Source organism: Spermophilus citellus (assembly GCF_964194105.1).
Source record: "Spermophilus citellus genome assembly, chromosome: 16".
NCBI classification, from domain to species: domain Eukaryota; kingdom Metazoa; phylum Chordata; class Mammalia; order Rodentia; family Sciuridae; genus Spermophilus; species Spermophilus citellus.
This window is the reverse complement of record NC_138196.1, coordinates 51,623,986-51,646,788: the sequence shown is the minus strand read 5'-3', so window position 1 is coordinate 51,646,788 and position 22,803 is coordinate 51,623,986. Positions and strand designations below refer to the sequence as shown.

Here is a 22,803-nt window from a genome sequence, read left to right as displayed (position 1 = left end):
CCCATCTCAATAGAAGCTTTCTCCTCCCAACATCACTACTATTTCTGGGCGCTCTGAACTTTGTTTACTTGCCTCTGTAGCCGGTTAAAATTTGACTACTGAAATAAGGCTGGGTGGAAGACCAGTGTAACCAGATAAAAACCATTTATGTATAACTGCAAGTCAAACATCTGCCCAATTTTTATTCCTATGGAAATTTGCAGTTTGCTGGATGGTATTATATTTTTGAAAGAGATAATCTTTTCCCTTGCTCTGAGCATGTGAGATGCTTCCTCTGGGTTGAAGCATCCTGCCTGGTGTTATCTGCCCTAGTAACCCTTAGAGAGAACTAGTGAACAAGCTTGTTCTCCTCCAGGACTTCAGGGACACAAGGAGGTTTTGCAGTCCACTTTTAACCATCTTAAAAGGGAACTTATGTTTTCAGTTTATAATGCTTCATGGAGAAATTAGTGCATAGTGTTATGCACAGTTAGTCATAAGCTTCAAAAAACAAATTTTTCAATTATTATCTATACAGATAAGAAGATAAGAAATCAACAATGAGTGGTCATGCAAATTAAAAATAACATTCATGGCCAGGATTTAAAGATGGAATTCCCAGTTCATTCATCAAACATTTAGATCAAACTGTATCTTAACCTATCCATTAATGAATGCCTTTTGAGAACTGAGTGTAAAATTTTTAAAAACTTCATGCAAACATTCTTCTTTCTCTTAAAAGACAAATCCGGGACACAGTGAACTGGATTTTCAGTGAGCAGATGTTGGTTTACTACATCAGTGTTTTCCGGGATGCTTTTTGGCCAAATGGGAAATTGGCACCACCAACCACAATCAGAAGCAAAGCACAAAGTCAGGAAACAAAACAGAGAGCACAGCAAAAGCTACTTGAAAACATTCCAGGTGAGGCCTGGGATCTCAACCTGAGAGTTTAGAGATAAAAAGGGAATGTGAGCCCTGTTAAGATCTTCTTTTTTTTATTATTTTTTTTTATTGGTTGTTCACAACATTACAAAGCTCTTGACATATCATATTTCATACTGGCACTAGAGCAGATTATGCTTAGTGAAGCTAGCCAATCCCTAAAAAACAAATACCAAATGTCTTCTTTGATATAATGAGAGCAACTATGAACAGAGCAGGGAGGAAGAGTAGGAAGAAAAGATTAACATTAAACAGAGACATGAGATGGGAGGGAAAGGGAGAGAAAAGGGAAATTGCATGGAAATGAAGGGAGACCCTCATTGCTGTTAAGATCTTCTTCATGAGGCTATGGCTGTAGTTCAGTGGCGGAGTGCTTGCCTCATATGTGTGAGGGACTGGGTTCGATCCTCAGCACTACATATAAATAAGTAAAAACATAAAGATCCATTGATGACTAAAAAAAATTTTAAAAACAACAAAAGATGTTTTTTATTTATATCTCTCAGGAAACATTATTTACAATTTTTAAAACATTATTGTACTTTTAAAAGCCATTTTTTGTCATTTGTTAATTCATACTGAGAATCTTAAGTTTTAACTAGAGAAATGTTTTAAAGCAAATAGTAAATTTTGTGCTTTAGTAGAGGTCAGGATAAAGTGTACTGTAAAATTTTAGTAGTATTAAAAATATATTGATTTTAATTATTTAAACTGTAGTTTTTTTTATAAATGCCTTATATTGAAAATTCTAAATAAACTTTTTTTAAATATTTGAGAGAACTGACCATTCCTAATGCTTCAGTGCCTTTGTTTACTATGTATGTATCATGTGATATATTCATTGTGCACATTATCAATAGCAACACAGAATCAAAACTTAGTTTTTCAGGGCTGGCCATGTAGCTTAATGGTAGAGTAGTTACCTAGCATACACAAAACCCTGGGTTCAATCCCCAGCACTGCAAAAATTTTTTTAAAAAAATACTTAATTTTTCAGATACACTCCAGAGCCTTGTTGGACAACAAAATGCCCGCCATGGTATAATAAAAATATTCAAGGCACTGCAAGAAACAAGAGCCAATAAGCATCTGTTATATGTGAGTAAATTAAAGCCTGCCAGAGAAACTAAGCACTTCTTGGATTTTATATTTCTGTTCACATATTGGAGTAGATTTTAATCCATTACATTCTATTTCTTCTTCCTTCTAACTCTCAACCCATGTTTTCTGCTTCATTTTTGTTTCTATCTCTTCATTTGGTGAAAAAGAATAAAAGTGCCCCCCAGTGCATACAGCATTCTCAGCCTTATATTCTAGCTGTCTCTCCTGACTTTTGATGCAATATTTCTGCCTCCTCTGTTTTCTTTTTCTTTTTTTTAACTTTTAAAATTTCTTACATACATGACAATAGTGGAATGCATTACAAACAATTATCCATTCACAACACCATTTTTCATAACTCTGTATATAAAGTATGTTCACGCAGAATTTTTATGCCATTATACATGAGATCTCTTATTATTTTTTTGCATTACAATTCTTAATACACCTTTATACCACAATTTATCATATCTCCGATTGTATATAAAGTATGTTGACACCCAATTCACATCTTCATACATGTATTTTGTATAATGATGAGGATCTCCTTCCACCATCCATGCTATTCCCCTTCTCCCTCCCTTTCCCTCCCACCCCTATTCCCTATCTGAGGTAATCTTCCTCCCTTGCTCTCCCTCCCAACTCCTCTGTTTTCTTAACTTCAGTAAATCGAATTTTGACCAGTCACTATTACCAACATTAAATATTGTTGATTTATTTGACATGGTTAATAAGTCATAAAATAATCAAGTTTATATAATATTAATTCCTTTTGTTTGAGAGTCACTTGTTTACTGAGAATAATCTCAGAATTAAACTTAGACTTTTCTCTTAAGACATAGATGTTTATTTTGAGGAAACCCTTGGAGTAAAAACATACCTTTCTACTTTTTCCCCTTCTTTCTCGGTACAGGTGTTGATGGAGTTGCTGCTTATTGAACTGTGTCCTGAGCTGAAAACTCATTTAGATCAACTTAAAGCTGGTCGAGTTTGAGACTGCACAAATAAACCACCAGAGAAATGTCTGTAATAATAGACATGAAACATTTTCCTCTTTTCCACAGAGGGTCTGACTGAGAACATATTGATTTTTATTTTCGTTACCTCCCTTTAGTTTTATGTGAAGCAAGCAGAATTGGGGGGAGGGGTCTTGATGCTATGGTAGGCAACAGGGAAAAAAGAAAATCTGTTTATTAATTTTTAAGTAATAAAAATACTTTCAAAAGTTCAACAATACTGATTGAAATACAAATGTTAATATGTGATAAGAAGCTAGGAAATATTTTAAATATTTATGAAAACAATTTTGTTTTAAAATGAACTATGAATATTGTACAGTTAATTTCCTCACTGAGGATTCTGAACATTCCTATGTTATTTCATGTGTACTGAAGAACATTGTTGTGCAATGCTTTGTGTAAAGTTATTGTGAAAATTTTATTGTCTTTATTTTTACCAAAGATTTCCCATAGTTTGAAGCATTTGAAGCAATAAAATATAAAAAATGAATCACAGTGCTTTATATTTAAGATGCATATCTCAGAGAGATTGAAACATGTGGGGCAGTCTACATATTTATTGAGTGCCTTTTTTTCTAGACACAGAATTAATGTGAAACCTATGACTTACAATTCATAAAAAGAGCCAAATTAGTGTTTTAAATGAGGCATTAGGGAGGTAAGATGTGAGCTGAACCTTGGAGGCAATTAAGATAGAGACAGGAGTGAAGTTCCTTCAAGGAGTTTAGGAGCCTGATAATCATCAAATCTTATGAACTACAGCAGGGCTTTAGGGGAGATTCAGAGTACATATTTTGTTTGATTTAATCAATCAATTTTCTTGGGCTTCATCATCTATTAGGGAGTGATAATAAAATGTCTTCTCCCTAATCTTTAGAACTATTGAAAACAAACAAAAAGGTACAAGTTCAGTTTAAATCCATAAAATAAGAAACAAGTTCTGAAAGATAAATGATTGAAACCTAGTACACTAGATTTTATCTCTGAGACTCTTCTAATTAATCTCTTTGATCCTTTTTTTCAAATGAAAATATTTGACATTTCAGGAAAACCCAAAGTTGGCTACTTACAACATAAGAATTATCCTTCAAAGGGATGTTGAAAAGAACATTTAAAATACATCCAGGGGTGAGAAGTAACATGAGATTGCTAAACCCAAAGAACTCATATAACACAGTAACTGAAAATGTCTGTCCTGTGATCATTTAAACTGTAGTTAAGTTTATACTGCAAATGACAAAAAAGTTTTGATATCTCAACATTTATTAATAATTCTTATTTTTTCACATGATATCAGCTATAATGGGTCTTACAGAAGTTTCTTTTGTTGTGTTTTAGAGTAATATTCTAGAAGCCTCAGCTCACTTGAGTTAGACTAACTCTACTCACAGGTTAAGGTATATACATATCACTGTTTACGGCACTAGTAGTTCGTAAGTAAGTGCCAGGTCATCCGCCTTCTGGTAACTACAGTGAACTGAATTTTTAAATTCTGTGTTGGGTTCACATTTAGGCATAACATTGTACCACATGTGACACATTATATCCTTACATTTGGGCTTTCTGAAGCCTGTTTCTTCGTTTTTGCTGGCTGTTTGAGTACTGGAGATCAAATCCAGGGCCCCGTGGGTGGAAAGCAAGTGCTTTTCCAGCTCTGAGGTCGATGTTTTAATGGCAGTTTAAAAAGTGGTCATTACTTTGGGATGAAGAAAGATAGTAGATTCATTAAATGTGCCATGAATTCAGCATTTACTTCTTTATTATGTCCCTAGTTTAAGACCAGCCTGAGCAACACAGTGAGAACCAGTCCGTGTTTCAAGATTCTTGAGGAAAAGTTTTAGGAACCAGATTAAGTGTGGAGAAGAGAATAGGTTGGGAATTTGGATCTTCACATGGTTGAAGGAATATTGTATGGATGGTATTAAAGGTTGCAAACCAAGTTTATATTGTAGAAAAGATTTAAGTGAGATGTTTTGAAATCTTGTAATGAACTTGAGACATTGAACAGTGTTACTGGGATCTCAAAGTATTCAGTAGTGATATGAAAATAAGTTTCAAGGATGGTTTAAGTGTATAATTTTTGATATACAAAACATGACCGAGATATCTCACAGACCTAAATTTCCTCCTGAAATTTCTTTCCTTTATCTAAAGACAAAATAGAATTCAAGAAATACAAGCAAGTCAGAGCATAAAACAAGAGCAGGTTATTTTCTGCTGTGTAACAGTTCTAGTGATTGATTGTCACATATGTAATTAATTCCATTTTTCCATTACTAAGAGGAGATCTTGTTTAAATCCACTAATGGAAAGAATGTTGTGATTTATAAAAATAAAGGCATATTAATTTATTATGTTAACAAAAAAAGGGATAATTAAGGTATCTTTAAGACATATTTTGACATATTTGTTTCACAATATATTTGAGGTTGCTATACAAAAAAGTTGCTATATAACTTTTTTTATTTTGGCCCATGGGATCAAATCCAGCTACATCCCCAGCCCTTTTTATTTTTTATTTTCAGACAGGGTCTCGCTAAGTTGAGGGCCTTGTTAAGTTGCTGAGGCTGGCCTCGAACTTTTGATTCTCTTGCCTCAGCCTCCCGCATCACTGGGACTACAGGTGTGTGTCACCAGCCCCAGCGCTATACAATCTTATGGATATGAATCTTGCTATTCTTACTGTCACCATTTGCTTTCATAGATATCACTGACAGAAAGACTTGCTCATGGAGTTTTAAAACAAAATTTAGATATAATTCTTGTATAATTAGGTGATTTAATGAGATCTTTCTCACATTTTATTGTGCATTGAATGTATCTGTTTTCAAAATGTAAAATGAGTTGAAAGACAAAGAAGCATCTTGTCTTAATGAATTATCTTATGAATATTAATCAGGGATGTAGTAATGGTGTTGCACATTAAAAAGATCTTTGAGGTAATATTTGGAGGAACAAAATTCCAAGCAATTTTCTTAGACCCTCTCTTTTAAAAGTTTATAATAAGTCAGTTATTTTAAAAAATATTTTTAGCTTTAATAACTTCAGAAGTAGAAATGCTATATATCAAAAATGTTATTTGAAAATCTAATTCTTTACATTTCTTTGGCCCTTATTTTATGAATTTAAAATTTTTTCATGACTGAAACAAAAAATTCAAATTAACAATGTGTTGTTCAAAATTCACAAAACTAAGCACCAAAGAAATTTAAAGAAACTTTCAAATGGTGTTTTAAAATAAGCTTGTAGCATTTATGCTTTGGAACTTATTAACTAGAACTGCTAAATTTTTAAGACACTGTGTATGTAAGAAAGGAAAAAGACATTTGCTTTAAGGAATAGCTTCAAATTTAATATGGTCTAGGCTATGCTATAGGTTAAGAGGTGGACTCTGAGGACTCTTCCAGCAATTTGATCCTGTGGCTAGGTTTCTGGTTGCAAAAATTATAGAATACAAATTCAAGAACAAAGGTAACATATCATCTGTAAAATGCCCAGGATAATATAACTGGGGATGCAGAAAATAACATACATAGCTGCCACAAAAATATACACATTATATGGAGTTAGGATTGATGATCTTTGATGAAATGCACTGTGGTCTAAATTCTTTGATGAATAACTAAAGAGTGAAGTTCATCTGCCATTGCCGGATTCAGACGACAAGCCTTAAAATCAAAAGGAGCCAGTCATTAAATGTATTCTAATTGTTTGAGTCTGTCTTCTTTTTTTAATGAATCGTAAAGAAAGTACAATGAGTATCAGGGAAATTTCTTAACATTTTCTATTCTGTATTTCTTACTAGAAATAAAGGAATTTAAAAATCTAACCCATGCAAAATAGATCATGCTCAAAATATCCACTCTGGGGTTGTGGCTCAGCAAGCACAGGGTTGTGGCTCACCTAGCACAGGAGAGGCCCTGGGTTCAATCCCCTCAGCACCATATAACAATTAATTAATTAATTAATGATATTGTATCCAACTACAACTAAAATATAAATATCTTTAAAAAAATATCCACTTATCATTTGAAAGAGAGAAAATTTTATCAGGGCCAAGGAAAGTTTTTGATATATGTACTTTGCTGGTGGGACTGCAAAATGGTGCAGCCAATATGGAAGGCAGTATGGAGATTCCTTGGAAAACTTGGAGTGGAACCACCTTTTGACCCAGCTATCCCACTCCTTAGTCTATACTCAAAGGATTTAAAAACAGCATACTACAGGGACATAGCCACATCAGTGTTTATTGCAGAATGTCAGGAATTTGGGAGAGAGATCAAAGGTTATCCTGTCCAACACTCCCCACCTCCCCCACCCCCACCCTCCCTCTCCCCCACCCTCCCCCACCCCCACTCTGTTCAGAAATTTTCCTTTCAGTACCCAGGGAAATTGGTCACTAGCTTCTGGTGGCAGGAGGTGACTTATAAAGAAAACTTTTGTTTTTGTTTCCTGTTTCAGTTGTGTCAGGCAAGGGTCTCATGACCTTAGGTCTTGCTTTCCCTGTGTCCTCCTGCCCTGCCCTCACAGTACTGCCTTACCTTTTTCCATAATACAAGAACCTTGTCTCTAGTTGCTTCTTCCCACAGTTCCTTTTCTTTAGGACACTTTATTAGTTCAGTGAGATCACTTCAGCACACTCCCCCCCCCACCATGTCCTTTTGCTCTGAATAAAACATTCTTCATTTCTATTCCAGTGCCTCATATGACATGGTTAAACCAGACCCTGTACTGGTTTACTGTCTCTAAATTTTCTCCATTCCATCAGTATCTCCCATGGTAATAGCAAAAATACAATAGCAAAAATGGACACTTCATTCTGAATATGGTCTTTTGTTTTGTTTTGTACTAGGGATTGAAACAAGGGCATTTTACCACTGAGCTACAAACCCATGTTCCTCTTTTTTTTCTTCCTCTTTTCTCAGCCTCCCAAGTTGTTGGGATTACAGGTGTGCACCACCACACTCAGCTTAAGGGTGGTCTTAGTGAAAAATAATGGGATGATCACCTCTCCATCATGTGGAAAAGAGTTCTAACATTGCAATGTTTGGTTTGCTGACTTTTCAGGATGTATATACCACATTTCAAGATATTTTTACCCAGAATTTTCTCTGCTTATATTAATTTAGAAAATACCAAGTGAGGATAGTCTAAAACCTAAAATGGACTTGGTTTGGAAATCAGAATAATGCAGAAAGCATTTATATTTTCTAAGTTAACAAAGACAACTTTATATTTTCTTCAAGCTTACTTTAGAATAATATAGTCTAGCTGTTTCTTCATCTTTTGTGATGCCCAGGCCAAGCTGAAGGCACCGTGCGTGGTAGAAGGACGCCATGGCCATGCCTCTGTTGATGAATTCTGGGAGACAGTCTGTGACCTGGGCTATTATGGAGATGTCATGAGTCTCATCATAGTCAGCAATCCTGATAGGATATTAAATTGTGAAGTTAAAAAAACATCAGCTATGGTTTACATTTTTACAAAATGACATGTCTAGAAATTGTCCTTGTAGTCAATGTTTCTCTGTTCTTTGCAAACTAGGTAGTCTGCCGAATAGTCATGTGATATTATCACCTGATACCGGGGGAATGTAAGCTAATTAAAGAGGTTACAGTTTCCCTATGACCTTACTCTTCAGGTTTAATAGCCATTAGAAAAAGATTGTACTTTGTACTTTTCTCATGATATTAAAATAAAATTTCTGGATAGTAATTTTCTCATAATAATATTTTAAGCTTAAAATAGGACCAGAAACTACTTTTAAAAGCTAGCATATCTATTTTCTTTTAAAAGTGGGAAATAAAAAGGTGATCTTTTGTAAACCAGAGGCAAATATGGAAAATCATGTGACCATGATATCTAGTCAACTCCATGCTATTCACAACGTTAGAGAGACTAGAAATGGGGAAGATAATGGAAGTCCCACAGATTTTTAAGGAATAATTTAGTCTTAATTGGGATGGGCATGTGCTCAGGGACACTGGAGGTCACTCAAAGCTTTAAGTAGCTGCTTCCTGAAAGCTAAGATGGGAGAGGGGAGAAGCAGGTCCTTCCTGCTTTCATCTCTTCATCACTGTCTCTCACTTGGGCTGTGGGTGAAGGGAGACCTTGGGCTCTGTGGAACTGCATGATCCTGAAATGCATCAGCAGATGCATAGTCTGATGACCACTTGAGAACATGCAGGTCTGTTTTTCCTTGTACATTGCTTTTGTATAGTATGTAGAAAAGTGTGTGGAGCCTATGGACTCAGAGAAAAATTCCCATATATTTTATAAGGGCATCAGTCTTATAACTATTGTTTCATTTTATAATCATGAAGTTGTATTTTGATTGTGCAGTAACAGAACTTCATGACTGAGGAACACAAGGAGTAATTTAAACTTAATTAGCAGACATTTTTTGATGCGTCAATCTGTTATTTTAAATGCATGATTTTTATAATTCTGCTGTAAAAGTATTTTCTTATTACAAATAAACCAATTAATGTTTTAAAAAGCTACAGCACTGAAATCCTGAAGATAAGGGCATAGGATTGTGTTATTCAGTATGGTAGCCACTAGCCCTGTGTAGCTTTTTTTTTTTAAATTAAAACTAAATCAAATTTAAATGTTCAGTCCTAGATTACATTAGATTCATTTTAAGTGCTCAGTAGCTATTCCTAGCATTGTAGGAAGTTCTAATGAACAGATCTAGCCTAGCATAGAACATCTAGTAGTGGTTTTTTGTTTGTTTGTTTGGTGATTTGGGAGGTGGGGTTTTTGTCTTTCTGCATTGGCCAGACTGGCCTCAAACTTGCTATCCTGCCTCAGCCTCCCAAGTAGCTGGAGTTATAGATGGGTGGGCTCTACCACACAGTTTACTGAAATACTTTCATCCAGAATCTTACTGCTGCTGTTTGAATGTGTCCCCTGCAAAATTCAGGTGTTGCAAAGGTGACATTCTTTAAGAAGTGACTGGATCACAGGGGCTCTTCCCTGGTGAATGAGATTAAAGCTCTTAGGATGCTTCACACAGCTTTCATATTCCACTACATGAAAACAGCATATGTCCCATCCCTTCCCCAGGATGAGGCCCTCCTTAACCAACTGAACCTGCGGCATCTCTGTTGGGTTTCCTAGCCTCCAGAACTGTGAGAAACAGATTTGTATTCATTATAAAGTATCTAGTCTGTGGTGTTCTATTGTAGCAACACAAAATGGATTGAGACAGTCACCTTTTGGAAAATGTGATACACTTTGTAAAAAATTTCATCTTGTAGTAATACTGCACGAGATTCCCTTGAGCATAGACATTCCCACGTTCTGCTGCTTCTTTTAAGCAGTGCAGCGCAGCTTCAGTATCCTGGTGGATGCCATGTCCATAAAGGTACATGAGACCAAGAGCACCCTGGGACTCCAGGTTTCCATTGCCACATGCTTCTGAATGCCAATAAAATGCCTAAGAAGGAGCACAAGTTGATCATTTTATTATTAACAATTTGAAATTGTAAGGGGATTCTAGAAAGAAAAGGCTAATTGCAAAATAATACGATAGAACATTCATCTTTAGGAAGTAGTTCTAGCCCCTTGAATGTATGGCACACAAGCACTGAATGCACAGGCCAGCAAGAGTTCTGTCCACCTCGTGCTGGTGACGACACAGGCAAGAATGGCTAACAGGGGAGGATCAGCTGTCATTGTTTCAGGCTTCAAACTTTCCAGAGTAAGGATCAAGATGGTGTAAAATCAGAAGTGAAAGGCTTGAGGACACCTGCAATGAGTCTCCTAAGGGAGAGAAGAGCTGTGACACTAAGGAAAAGTTACAGCCACAGCGGGTGGTAGAGAAGGCAGCTGCCAAGATCAAAGACTACTGAGGATGGAAGCTGTATGTGGTCTCAAGCGCATTTGCTTGATGCTCTATTATGGTGAATTTGAATTACTTTAAAAATCTACCTACAAGTGGCTGCTCAGTTATCTGAGGATAGTCTTGGTTGTTATCTGCCTCTTACTAATTTGCCATTCATTTCTCTCATAGAAGCAGAAGTCAGTTCTCCGTGTAGAATTTCTTGGAAAATGTTCCCATCATTGATGATGAAGAGATTATGTTTCTGTGAAAAACTTAAATGGATTTACCTTTTAATTCTTGATATATTTTACGTAGTTTCATTAATTATTTCCTCAAATCAAAGGTGATATTATTTATTCACACTTAAGAGAATCTGGGCATTAGTTTCAGGACCATTATAGCTTTTATAATGTTATGCTTTATATATGTAACTTTATACAAAATACTCTCACCTCTAAATACTCTCTCCTATGGTAGAAATAGGGAAGACAGCATTTACAGATGAGTAAAAGGTATGAGATGAGCGTTGAGATCCTAAAATATGAACTTTCTTTACATTTTAAAGGAAATGCAAGACACGTTTGACACTACACACTTATTCCCCACTCAAAAAAGAATGAAGCAAATATGAATCTAAATGTAATGCTAGCATTAAAAAAGAAGAAGAAAGGGAATGTTACCTTTTCTAACTCTTTGGGTTCTTTTGTTGAATAATACAATCCTAGGATACACTGAGCCTTCACACTAGCTTTTGGATTTCCATTGTCTGCAGCAAAAAGCCACAGTCTAAAAGAGAAAGCAAGGTGAGTTACTCCCTGTTTCAGCATTTCAGTAAAACAAAATCTTGTTTCCAGGTACAATTACCTTTCAGCTTCCTCATCTGATCGTTTAACACCTTTTCCTTCATAATAAGCTCTTCCGAGGTTGTAAGCAGCAGCAAATTTTAAGTGTCTTGCTTTGGGACATGGAGAATCAACAATTTTCTTCATATATTCCACTCCTTTTTCCTTCCACAAAGGAAAAGAACAAACAAAACCTAGTTTTTAGTTTTACCCAAACTGAGTTTTTCTCCCAATAGCATACAGTGTTCGCTCTTGGACATGATGTTTGACGTCAGAGATCTCAGCCTAAGGGGTATGATTGCTTTGGATTCTTAAAGGGTAGAGATAAGGTAGGAAAGAATGTTTAAAAATACATCTCAGGCATTCCCAGGAGCTCTGGGATATAAGAAATCTATTAAAAATATATAAATATATATTTTTTGGTTGTCAATGGACTTTATTGTGTTTATATGCAGTGCTGAGAATGAAACCCAGTGCCTTTCACACATGCTATGCAAGTGCTCTTCCACTAATCCACAACCCCAGCCCTGATATCTTCATTTTTACAGCTTCCAGAATTGCATTAGTCTTAATATGCGTTGCATTTTCCTCTCCTCCCTCCCACTTTGTACCCCTGGTCCTGAAACAGCACTTACCAAAAGTAACTCACATTTACCAAAGTACCAGAATAGCCAGTAACTTCTTTCGCATTATTTAATGATCTTTTTTAGTTATACATAAAAGTAGAATCCATTTTGGTAAAATTATACAAGCGTGGCATAAGTCTTATTCATATCAGGGCCCTATTCTTGTGGGTATACATGATAGTGGGATTCACTTAGGTATTTTCATATAGATAAATAGGAAAATTATGTCAGATTCATTCCACTGTCTTTCCTATTCTTATGCCCCCTCCCTTCCCTTCATTCCTCTATATCTAATCTACTGAACTTCTCTTCTTCCCTTCCCCACCTTTATTGTGGTTTAGCTTTCACATATCAGTGAAAATATTCCAATTTTGGGTTTTTTGGGATTGGCTTATTTCACTTAGCACAACAGTCTCCAGATCCATCAATTTACTGGCAAATGTCATAAAGTTGTTCGTCTTTACGGCTGTGTAATATTCTATTGTGTGTATATATATACCACAATTTCCTTATCCATTCATCTGTTAAAGGGCACATAGTTTGGCTCCACAGCTTAGGTATTGTGATTTATGCTGCTATAAATATCATTGATGTGTCTGCGTCACTGTGGAATGATGATTTAAAATCCTTTGGATATATACTGAGAAGTGGGATGACTGGGTCAAATGGTAGTTCCATTCCTAATTTTTTGAGAACTCTCCATAATGCTTTGCAAAGTGGTTGCACCAATTTGCAGTCCCTGACTTTGCAATGACTGACTTCAAGGAGCAATAAAGAAGGTCAAGACTTTAGAGTAACATATTTAAAATGCAGAAAAAATATTGTTAACTAGAAAAATAATTAGTCACAACTGAAGGCAATAATTTTTTCAAAAATCAATATTGGAGATAATTCTGAACCTGGAGACCTGTATTACAAAAAATGCCCTTTAGAGAAGTCCAAGTTTCCACTTCCCCCAAAGAAGTGGGGAATGATGCCAGATGGCAAATCTTGATAGAAGAAATGAGCATCCAATATGGTAAATATGTAGCAAATATCAAAGAGCACACACAGAGACACACTAAACACACATATGTAGATAGTGAGATTGTTTTTCAAAAGATTTGTGACTGACCCAAAAATTATTTTTGAGGTAATAGAATTGTAACTGAAATATTTTTTAGTTGATAGCATTATTAATGTAACACACATACCACAGCAAATAACACCAAGGTTGGAGGGTGTTAAATAAAAACATTTCTCTTCAGGGTTCCTCCATTTTTACCTGAAATAATCTGGCATTGATTCTATGTAAATGGTTATCAGTTAGAGATGTATATTATACTGTCTAGGGAAACTACTAAAAACAAAACAAAGTCAAAAATATACAGCTCAAAAATTAATAAATCAAAATAGAATACCAAATGGTATTCAGATTGTCCCATCACTATTTTCTATAGATTTGAATTAATTACTTTATGATACACTAAATACCCATATATCTACATGGCCCTTTCTAAACTCAGTATTTTGTTACCTTTTGATCTATTTATCTATTTCTAAACAAATTTCACATTATTTTAAGTATAACAGATATATTTGGCTATTTATTAGTGTAAGTCCCCTCCCCCTCCCTTTGTTCATTATTTAAAATTAGACTGACTATATTGCATATATCCCTTTTCATATGAAATTTAGAATCAACTTGAGATTCATAAAAATTCTTGTAATAAATTTGATTATGATTTCATTTAATACATAAAGTTGAATCTGGGTAGCAATTAGAGACAAGATGTGAAAATAGTGTCTCTGAAAAATAGAAAAACTGACAAATGATGAACAGCACTATGGCCCAATCAACCTGTATAACATGAACTACATAAATCAATGTGCCTGATTCTTGCGCTAAATTTATTCAAAGGATTTCTGCCTTATGCTAGAGAAACTGCCTAAAACTTTTTCAGATTCTGAAACCCGGGTACAACTGTCCTCAATACAATTTATCTCAGTGAAAAAATTGGCAGAATTTTCTCCCCAATCCTAGTTTCAAATTTCACTTGTAGCTTCTCCAAATGTTGGGGCCTACCTGTCATTATTATCTCTTTAGGATAAGAGTGACCTTATAATGCTCCACGAAAAAGAAAACAGACATTTTAAGTCTTTCACATAAAACATACATGGTTTAACCAGGCTGTGAATCAAATTATATCAAGAATAAGTTGATAAATTAATGAAAGAAGGTGAAAAATTAATTTTATCTTTGCCCCTTTACCTTGGGAAATTGTGTGCTCAAGCTAAAAATGTAATCCTAGGTAAACAGGAACCCACAGAATCTTTTTGCTCCTCTGATCTCCTTATATAATTACATTCAAGTCATTCTAATTTGGAGTTGCCATAGGCAACCCATTGAACCTTCCAATTTTCTTTTTTTACTTTTTTTTAAAAAATGTTGATGGACCTTTATTTTATTCATTTATTTATATAGGTAGTGCTGAGAACTGAACCCAGTGCCTCATACATGCTAGGCAAGCACTCTATCACTGAGCCACAACCCCAGCTCTGAACCTACCAATTTTCATCGTCTCTCTCTCTACTCCTTTGGGTTCTGACTTCCAACGTTACCCAATTTATTTTTATATCCATCACTAAATTCAATACTTTTCCCCTCTTTTTATTCATGACATGGGACCACCTAGCCCCATTTTTCTGCTGTCCTTAAGCAGCTAAATATGGTTGGAAAAACCCACAACCATAATGACACAAGTTTCTTTAAATTTATAACCACAAATTTGAGAGGAGGCCCTCAACACTGGTAAGCAATGCTATCAATTTGTCTTTTCAATTCTGTCTTCCACTTACCTAACCTAATGGATAAGACATTATTTGTGACCTTATCTTTATTTAAGCTTCCTCACCCATCTCCTGCCTCCTTTTCAGCTCACAATTTCACTTTATTTTTTTTTCTACTTTTTAGTTTCATAAAGAACATGAAATGCTTTACAAATTTACATGTCATCCCTATTCATGGGCTCTGTTAATTTTTTTCTGTGTTGTTCCAATTTTAGGACACATATAGCTGAGGTGAGCATATAGCTTTACTTTTATTTCACCAAGAAAACAGAGGATATCAAATGAAACACCAGACCTATCATCTTACCTTATTTATCAATTTTTCCTCCAGATTTTGTATGAACTTACAAACATACTGTGCTATCTATGATGGGGGCGGGTAGGGAGAATTTCTCTTGAGTCCATGATCTCCTTTAGTTACTGTACATATTACTTGTTCTACTTTATAACAAAATTCTGTGCTTATGTCTACTTTCTTATCTCCATATAACTCCTCAACCAATTAAGTTCCATTATGACTCCACTGAAAATGCTTTTGTCAAGGTTTCCAATGAAATCCATCTAAACATACCCAGTAGACAGCGCTCATTCTACTCCACCTCTTAGCAGAATCTGAAACAGATGATCACTCCCTCCATCTTGAAATATTTTCGCGGGGGGATCCAACATGGCCGCCGGCGAGGAAGCAGCGATTCCAATGTCTCCACATTAACGGGATCAGAAAGACCCATTGGAACAGCGGCAGTCTACCTACTGAGGAACTTCTAGCAAAATTCCGTTAAGAGGGGACCTGCCAGGAATTGGTAGGTTTATTAGAAGTGTCAGTTTGTCCCAGACAAGTGGATATTGGCCGGCCAGGCAGGCACGGAGGTCCAGTCCCGCAGCCACCTGCCGCTTCTGCAAGCGGCCGGCGGCCCAGAGCTGCGCGGCCCGCCCGAACCCGCAGACGGCACCCGCCATCCCACCGTCCCGGGGAGGCCCTGCTCTCGCTCTGTGAACGGCCACCACGCCTGCCAGGCTCATAGCCACGCGGCCGCAGCTGCCTGGCTCTACAGGCGGCCCCCCGGCGGGTGCAGAGGTACAATCCCGCAGCCACCAGCCGCTTCAGAAAGCGGCCGGCGGCCCCGAGCGGCGCGACCCGCCCGAACCCGCAGACGGCACCCGCCATCTCGCCGTCCCGGATCCTAGCCACGCGGCCGCAGCTGCCCAGCTCTATAGGCAGCCCCCGGCGGCCCGGCGCAGCGAGAAGTGTCCCCACCTGGCCCAGCAGACAGCCCGTGCCCTCCCGGCTCTACCAACAGCCTCGCCCACCTGGCGAACGGCTCCCCCCCTCCCCAGACAGCGTGAAGGGAATCTAACCAACCCTTTACGAAATATCGAACTGAGAACTAAAACCAGAGATTGTGTCAGACCAGAGACAAGCCAGTTCCACCCCTCCCTTCGGACACTCCGGCAAGGAGCCAGGGGCCCGCCACAGCAGAGAGGGGAAGTCACCAAAGTTCGGCCAAAGAGATTCCTTCCCAGCGGAATCTACTTTAGCAGGTGTGTGACTCCCACCCACACCAGATACAAACAACCGGGAAACTTCAAAATCTCTCCGTGGGCATGACCGTAAGGGCCAAAGGACTCTCGACCCCCAACTCCCCCTACTGCCAGTGACGAGGGCATGACTGTAGATGCAGAGGGAAGCAGAGAAGACTCCCCACCCCCAAATCCCCCAACCGCGAACTGAGAGGGTGTGACGGTAGGGGCGGAGGGAAACAGAGGACACTCCAGACCCCCAACTCCTCCTACCGCCAGCAGAGTGGTTGTGACTGTAGGGGCTGAGGGAAGTAGAGGGGATCCTCGACCCCCAACTCCTATTACCACCAGCAGCGAAACCAATGGTCTTAGCTGCCAGATTCCGAAGGTGTGCCCACCAAAGGGGTCCGGAAAAATTAAACAATTGACTCCCAGACCACAGCTCCACAGCACTGGGGCTTAGATGAATGACAGCAAGAGTGCTCAGTAGGTAGGGAAATAGAGCACTCGGTGGGGCTGAAAGTGTAACCAAATCCTTGGGGAACTGCCTCCGGTGAGCAGGACCTGGCTGGCTGGCAGGAGGAAGGGGAGGAGGGGCCGTAGAAGTGCAACAGCTCTGGACCAACAGGATTGAGAGACTCCCAGGAACCGCCTTACAGGGATTGCTGTTGACACATTGAGGGCAAAACTCAGCCCGGAGGGCACAGCTTTTCCTACGGGAAGAGAAGAAAATGGATCTCTAAGACCTAATTTTATTTCCTATTTCATTTTAATTTTTTCTCTCCCTTTTCCCTCTCTCTCTCCCCTTCCAAGTTTTACTGCTCTTTCCATTCTCCTCTATGCTATCTATCTCCCTCTCCTTCTTTCTTCTCAAGAGCACCTACCTTCCCCTTCCCCCCAACTTTCATCCCAAGCATTACGTCCTCCATTTCACGTAACTGTCTAAATACAAATAGGTGTGCGCCCTCCCCCCCGCGCCTGCAAGGTAGCCGGACCTGCAACCCACCAGCAGGTCAGGCCCAGCAACCTGGGAGTGGCAGAGCCGCCCCACACGCCTTCAAGGTAGGCGCACCTGCTAACAACCAGCAGAACAGGCCCAGCGGCCTGCCGATGTGGTAGGCACAGTGCCCCAATTGGAGGAGGAGCAGAGCCCCTGCCCATGCCTGCGCGGGAGACTTTGCAACTATACAAGAGTAATACAAATATATAGGGGGAAAATTCAACAACACAACAGTCTCCGTAAGCAGAAAGAAACGCGAACAGTATGAAGAGACAAGGAAAGAAAGGACCACAAGCAATGCAGGTCAACTCAACGTTAGAAGAGGTAATATCTGCAGCAGATGGAATGTCAGACAAAGAATTCAGGAGATACATGCTTCAGATGATCTGGAGTCTCAAGGAAGACATTAGACAGCAAAATCAGACAATGAAAGATCTCTTCAACAATGAAATACATAAACAAATCCAGGAAGCAAAAGATCAACTATACAGGGAGATAGAGGTTATAAAAAACAAACAAACAGAAATCCTAGAAAGGCAGGAAGCAATAAACCAACTTAAAAACTCAATTGAGAATACTACCAGCAGAGTAGAACACTTAGAAGATAGAACATCAGACAATGAAGACAAAGTATTTCAACTTGAAAAGAACATAGACAGCTCAGCAAGACTGTTAAGAAACCATGAGCAGAACATCCAAGAAATATGGGATAACATTAAAAGACCAAACTTAAAGAGTCATTGGGATACAGGAAGGCACAGAGCTCCAAACCAAAGGAATGAGAAATCTATTCAATGAAATAATTCGAGAAAACTTCCCAGACTTGAAGAACGAGACAGAATCCCAAATCCTAGAAGCCTACAGGACGCCGAATGTGCATAATCGTAAGAGATCCACACCTAGACACACTATAATGAAGATGCCCAACATACAGAATAAGGAGAGAATTTTAAAAGCTACAAGAGAAAGGAAGCAGATTACATTTAGGGGTAAACCAATCAGGATAACAGCTGATCTCTCAACACAGACTTTGAAAGCTAGAAGATCCTGGAATAACATATTTCAAACACTGAAAGAAAATGGGTTCCAACCAAGAATTGTGTATCCAGCAAAATTAAGCTTCAAGATGGAAGATGAAATTAAAACCTTCCACAATAAACAAAAGTTAAAAGAATTTGCAGCTAGAAAACCATCTCTCCAAAAAATCCTCAGCAAAACATTACGGGAAGAGGAAATGGAAAATAACAATGAAAACCAACAGTGGGAGGAAGGACAGTAAAGGGGGGAAAATAATCAAAGAGGAAAACAAACCATATTCAGTAACATAAATAAACAAATATGGCTGGAAGGATAACCCGTATCTCAATAATAACCCTAAATGTTAATGGCTTAAACTCACCAATAAAGAGACACAGGCTAGTAGAATGGATCACAAAACATGACCCAACAATATGCTGCCTACAGGAGATGCATTTGATAGGAAAAGACATACATAGACTGAAGGTGAAAGGTTGGGAAAAATCATATCACTCATATGGACTTCGGAAACAAGCAGGAGTACCCATACTCATATCAAATAAAATAGATTTCAAGCCAAAGTTAATCAAAAGGGATAAAGAGGGACACTATATACTGCTCAAGGGAACCATACACCAACAAGACATAACAATCATAAATATATATGCCCCAAACAATGGTGCAGCTATGTTCATCAAACAAACTCTTCTCAAGTTCAAGAGTCTAATAGACCACCATACAATAATCATGGGAGACTTCAACACACCTCTCTCACCGCTGGACAGATCTTCCAAACAAAAGTTGAATAAGGAAACTATAGAACTCAATAACACAATTAACAACCTAGACTTAATTGACATATATAGAATATACCACCCAACATCAAGCAGTTACACTTTCTTCTCAGCAGCACATGGATCCTTCTCAAAAATAGACCATATATTATGTCACAGGGCAACTCTTAGACAATATAAAGGAGTAGAGATAATACCATGCATCTTATCTGACCATAATGGAATGAAACTGAAAATCAACGATAAAAGAAGGAAGGAAAAATCATGCATCACTTGGAGAATGAACAATAGGTTACTGAATGATCAATGGGTTATAGAAGACATTAAGGAGGAAATTAAAAAATTCTTAGAGATAAATGAAAACACAGACACAATATATCGGAATCTATGGGACACATTGAAAGCAGTTCTAAGAGGAAAATTCATTGCATGGAGTTCATTCCTTAAAAAAAGAAAAAACCAACAAATAAATAATCTCATACTTCATCTCAAAATCCTAGAAAAAGAAGAGCAAAATAACAGCAAAAGAAGTAGAAGGCAAGAAATAATTAAAATCAGAGCTGAAATTAATGAAATTGAAACAAAAGAAACAATTGAAAAATTGATAAAACTAAAAGTTGGTTCTTTGAAAAAATAAATAAGATCGACAGACCCTTAGCCATGCTAACGAAGAGAAGAAGAGAGAGAACTCAAATTACTAGCATACAGGATGAAAAAGGCAATATCACAACAGACACTTCAGAAATACAGAAGATAATCAGAAATTATTTTGAATCCTTATACTCCAATAAAATAGAAGATAGTGAAGGCATCGATAAATTTCTTAAGTCATATGATCTGCCCAGATTGAGACAGGAGGATATAGACAACCTAAACAGACCAATATCAATTGAGGAAATAGAAGAAACCATCAAAAGATTACCAACTAAGAAAAGCCCAGGACCAGATGGGTATACAGCAGAGTTTTACAAAACCTTTAAAGAGGAACTAATACCAATACTTTTCAAGCTATTTCAGGAAATAGAAAAAGAGGGAGAACTTCCAAATTCATTCTACGAGGCCAACATCACCCTGATTCCTAAACCAGACAAAGACACTTCAAAGAAAGAAAACTACAGACCTATATCTCTAATGAACCTAGACGCAAAAATCCTCAATAAAATTCTGGCGAATCGGATACAAAATCATATCAAAAAAATTGTACACCATGATCAAGTAGGATTCATCCCTGGGATGCAAGGCTGGTTCAATATACGGAAATCAATAAATGTTATCCACCACATCAATAGACTTAAAAATAAGAACCATATGATCATCTCGATAGATGCGGAAAAAGCATTCGACAAAGTACAGCATCCCTTTTTGTTCAAAACTCTCGAAAAAATAGGGATAACAGGAACATACCTCAACATTGTAAAAGCAATCTATGCTAAGCCCCAGGCTAGCATCATTCTGAATGGAGAAAAATTGAAGGCATTCCCTCTAAAATCTGGAACAAGACAGGGATGCCCTCTCTCACCACTTCTGTTTAACATAGTTCTCGAAACACTGGCCACAGCAATTAGACAGACGAAAGAAATTAAAGGCATAAAAATAGGAAAAGAAGAACTTAAATTATCACTATTTGCAGATGACATAATTCTATACCTAGCAGACCCAAAAGGGTCTACAAAGAAACTATTAGAGCTAATAAATGAATTCAGCAAAGTGGCAGGATATAAAATCAACACGCATAAATCAAAGGCATTCCTGTATATCAGCGACAAACCCTCTGAAATGGAAATGAGGACAACCACTCCATTCACAATATCCTAAAAAATAATAAAATACTTGGGAATCAACCTAACAAAAGAGGTAAAAGACTTATACAATGAAAACTACAGAACCCTAAAGAGAGAAATTGAAGAAGATCTTAGAAGATGGAAAAAATATACCCTGTTCATGGATAGGCAGAACTAACATCATCAAAATGGCGATATTACCAAAAGTTCTCTATAGGTTTAATGCAATGCCAATCAAAATCCCAATGGCATTTCTTGTAGAAATAGAGAAAGCAATCATGAAATTCATATGGAAAAATAAAAGACCCAGAATAGCAAAAACAATGCTAAGCAGGAAGTGTGAATCAGGTGGTATAGCGATACCAGACTTCAAACTATACTACAGAGCAATAGTAACAAAAACAGCATGGTATTGGTACCAAAACAGGCGGGTGGACCAATGGTACAGAATAGAGGACACAGAAACCAACCCACAAAACTACAACTTTCTTATATTTGATAAAGGGGCTAAAAGCATGCAATGGAGGAAGGATAGCATCTTCAACAAATGGTGCTGGGAAAACTGGAAATCCATATGCAACAAAATGAAACTGAATCCCTTTCTCTCGCCATGCACAAAAGTTAACTCAAAATGGATCAAGGAGCTTGATATCAAACCAGAGACAAGGCATCTGATAGAAGAAAAAGTTGGCTACGACCTACATACTGTGGGGTTGGGCTCCAAATTCCTCAATAGGACACCCATAGCACAAGAATTAATATCTAGAATCAACAAATGGGACTTGCTCAAACTAAAAAGTTTTTTCTCAGCAAAAGAAACAATAAGAGAGGTAAATAGGAGCCTACATCATGGGAACAAATCTTTACTCCTCACACTTCAGATAGAGCCCTAATATCCAGAGTATATAAAGAACTCAAAAAATTAGACAATAAGATAACAAATAACCCAATCAACAAATGGGCCAAGGACCTAAACAGACACTTCTCAGAGGAGGACATACAATCAATCAACAAGTACATGAAAAAATGCTCACCATCGCTAGCAGTCAGAGAAATGCAAATCAAAACCACCCTAAGATATCATCTCACTCCAGTAAGATTGGCAGCCATTATGAAGTCAAACAACAACAAGTGCTGGCGAGGATGTGGGGAAAAGGGTACACTTGTACATTGTTGGTGGGACTGCAAATTGGTGCAACCAATTTGGAAAGCAGTATGGAGATTTCTTGGAAAGCTGGTAATGGAACCACCATTTGATCCAGCTCTTCCCCTTCTGGGTCTATTCCCTAAAGACCTAAAAACAGCATCCTACAGGGACACTGCCACATCGATGTTCATAGCAGCACAATTCACAATAGCAAGACTGTGGAAGCAACCTAGATGCCCTTCAATAGACGAATGGATAAAAAAAAATGTGGCATTTATACACAATGGAGTATTACTCTGCATTAAAAAATGACAAAATTATAGAATTTGGAGGGAAATGGATGGCATTAGAGCAGATTATGCTAAGTGAAGCTA

General features: G+C 37.6%; 2 protein-coding genes across 5 annotated transcripts in view; one reads left to right on the top strand and one right to left on the bottom strand.

The window, feature by feature from the left end:
- SNX25 (sorting nexin 25) overlaps window positions 1-4,182 on the top strand; it is a 121,332-nt gene extending 117,150 nt beyond the window's left edge. Inside the window, exons 18-20 of one of the 4 annotated variants that reach the window (XM_081268903.1) lie at window positions 722-903; window positions 1,922-2,022; window positions 2,939-4,182. In XM_081268903.1, coding sequence (XP_081125029.1) covers window positions 722-903; window positions 1,922-2,022; window positions 2,939-3,019 — 364 coding nt within the window. In that variant the 3' untranslated portion in view covers window positions 3,020-4,182. The remainder of the gene's footprint in view (window positions 1-721; window positions 904-1,921; window positions 2,023-2,938) is intronic. The other 3 variants (XM_081268902.1, XM_081268900.1, XM_081268901.1) reach the window with 3 other exon arrangements.
- Window positions 4,183-6,388: 2,206 nt separating this feature from the next.
- The window catches only part of LRP2BP (LRP2 binding protein), a 34,655-nt gene continuing 18,240 nt past the window's right edge, over window positions 6,389-22,803 (bottom strand). The window contains exons 5-9 of the mRNA XM_081268960.1: window positions 11,737-11,879; window positions 11,553-11,658; window positions 10,262-10,485; window positions 8,296-8,470; window positions 6,389-6,712 (exon numbers count right to left, since the gene is read on the bottom strand). Of these exons, the coding sequence (XP_081125086.1) occupies window positions 6,647-6,712; window positions 8,296-8,470; window positions 10,262-10,485; window positions 11,553-11,658; window positions 11,737-11,879 (714 nt within the window). The 3' untranslated portion in view covers window positions 6,389-6,646. The remainder of the gene's footprint in view (window positions 6,713-8,295; window positions 8,471-10,261; window positions 10,486-11,552; window positions 11,659-11,736; window positions 11,880-22,803) is intronic.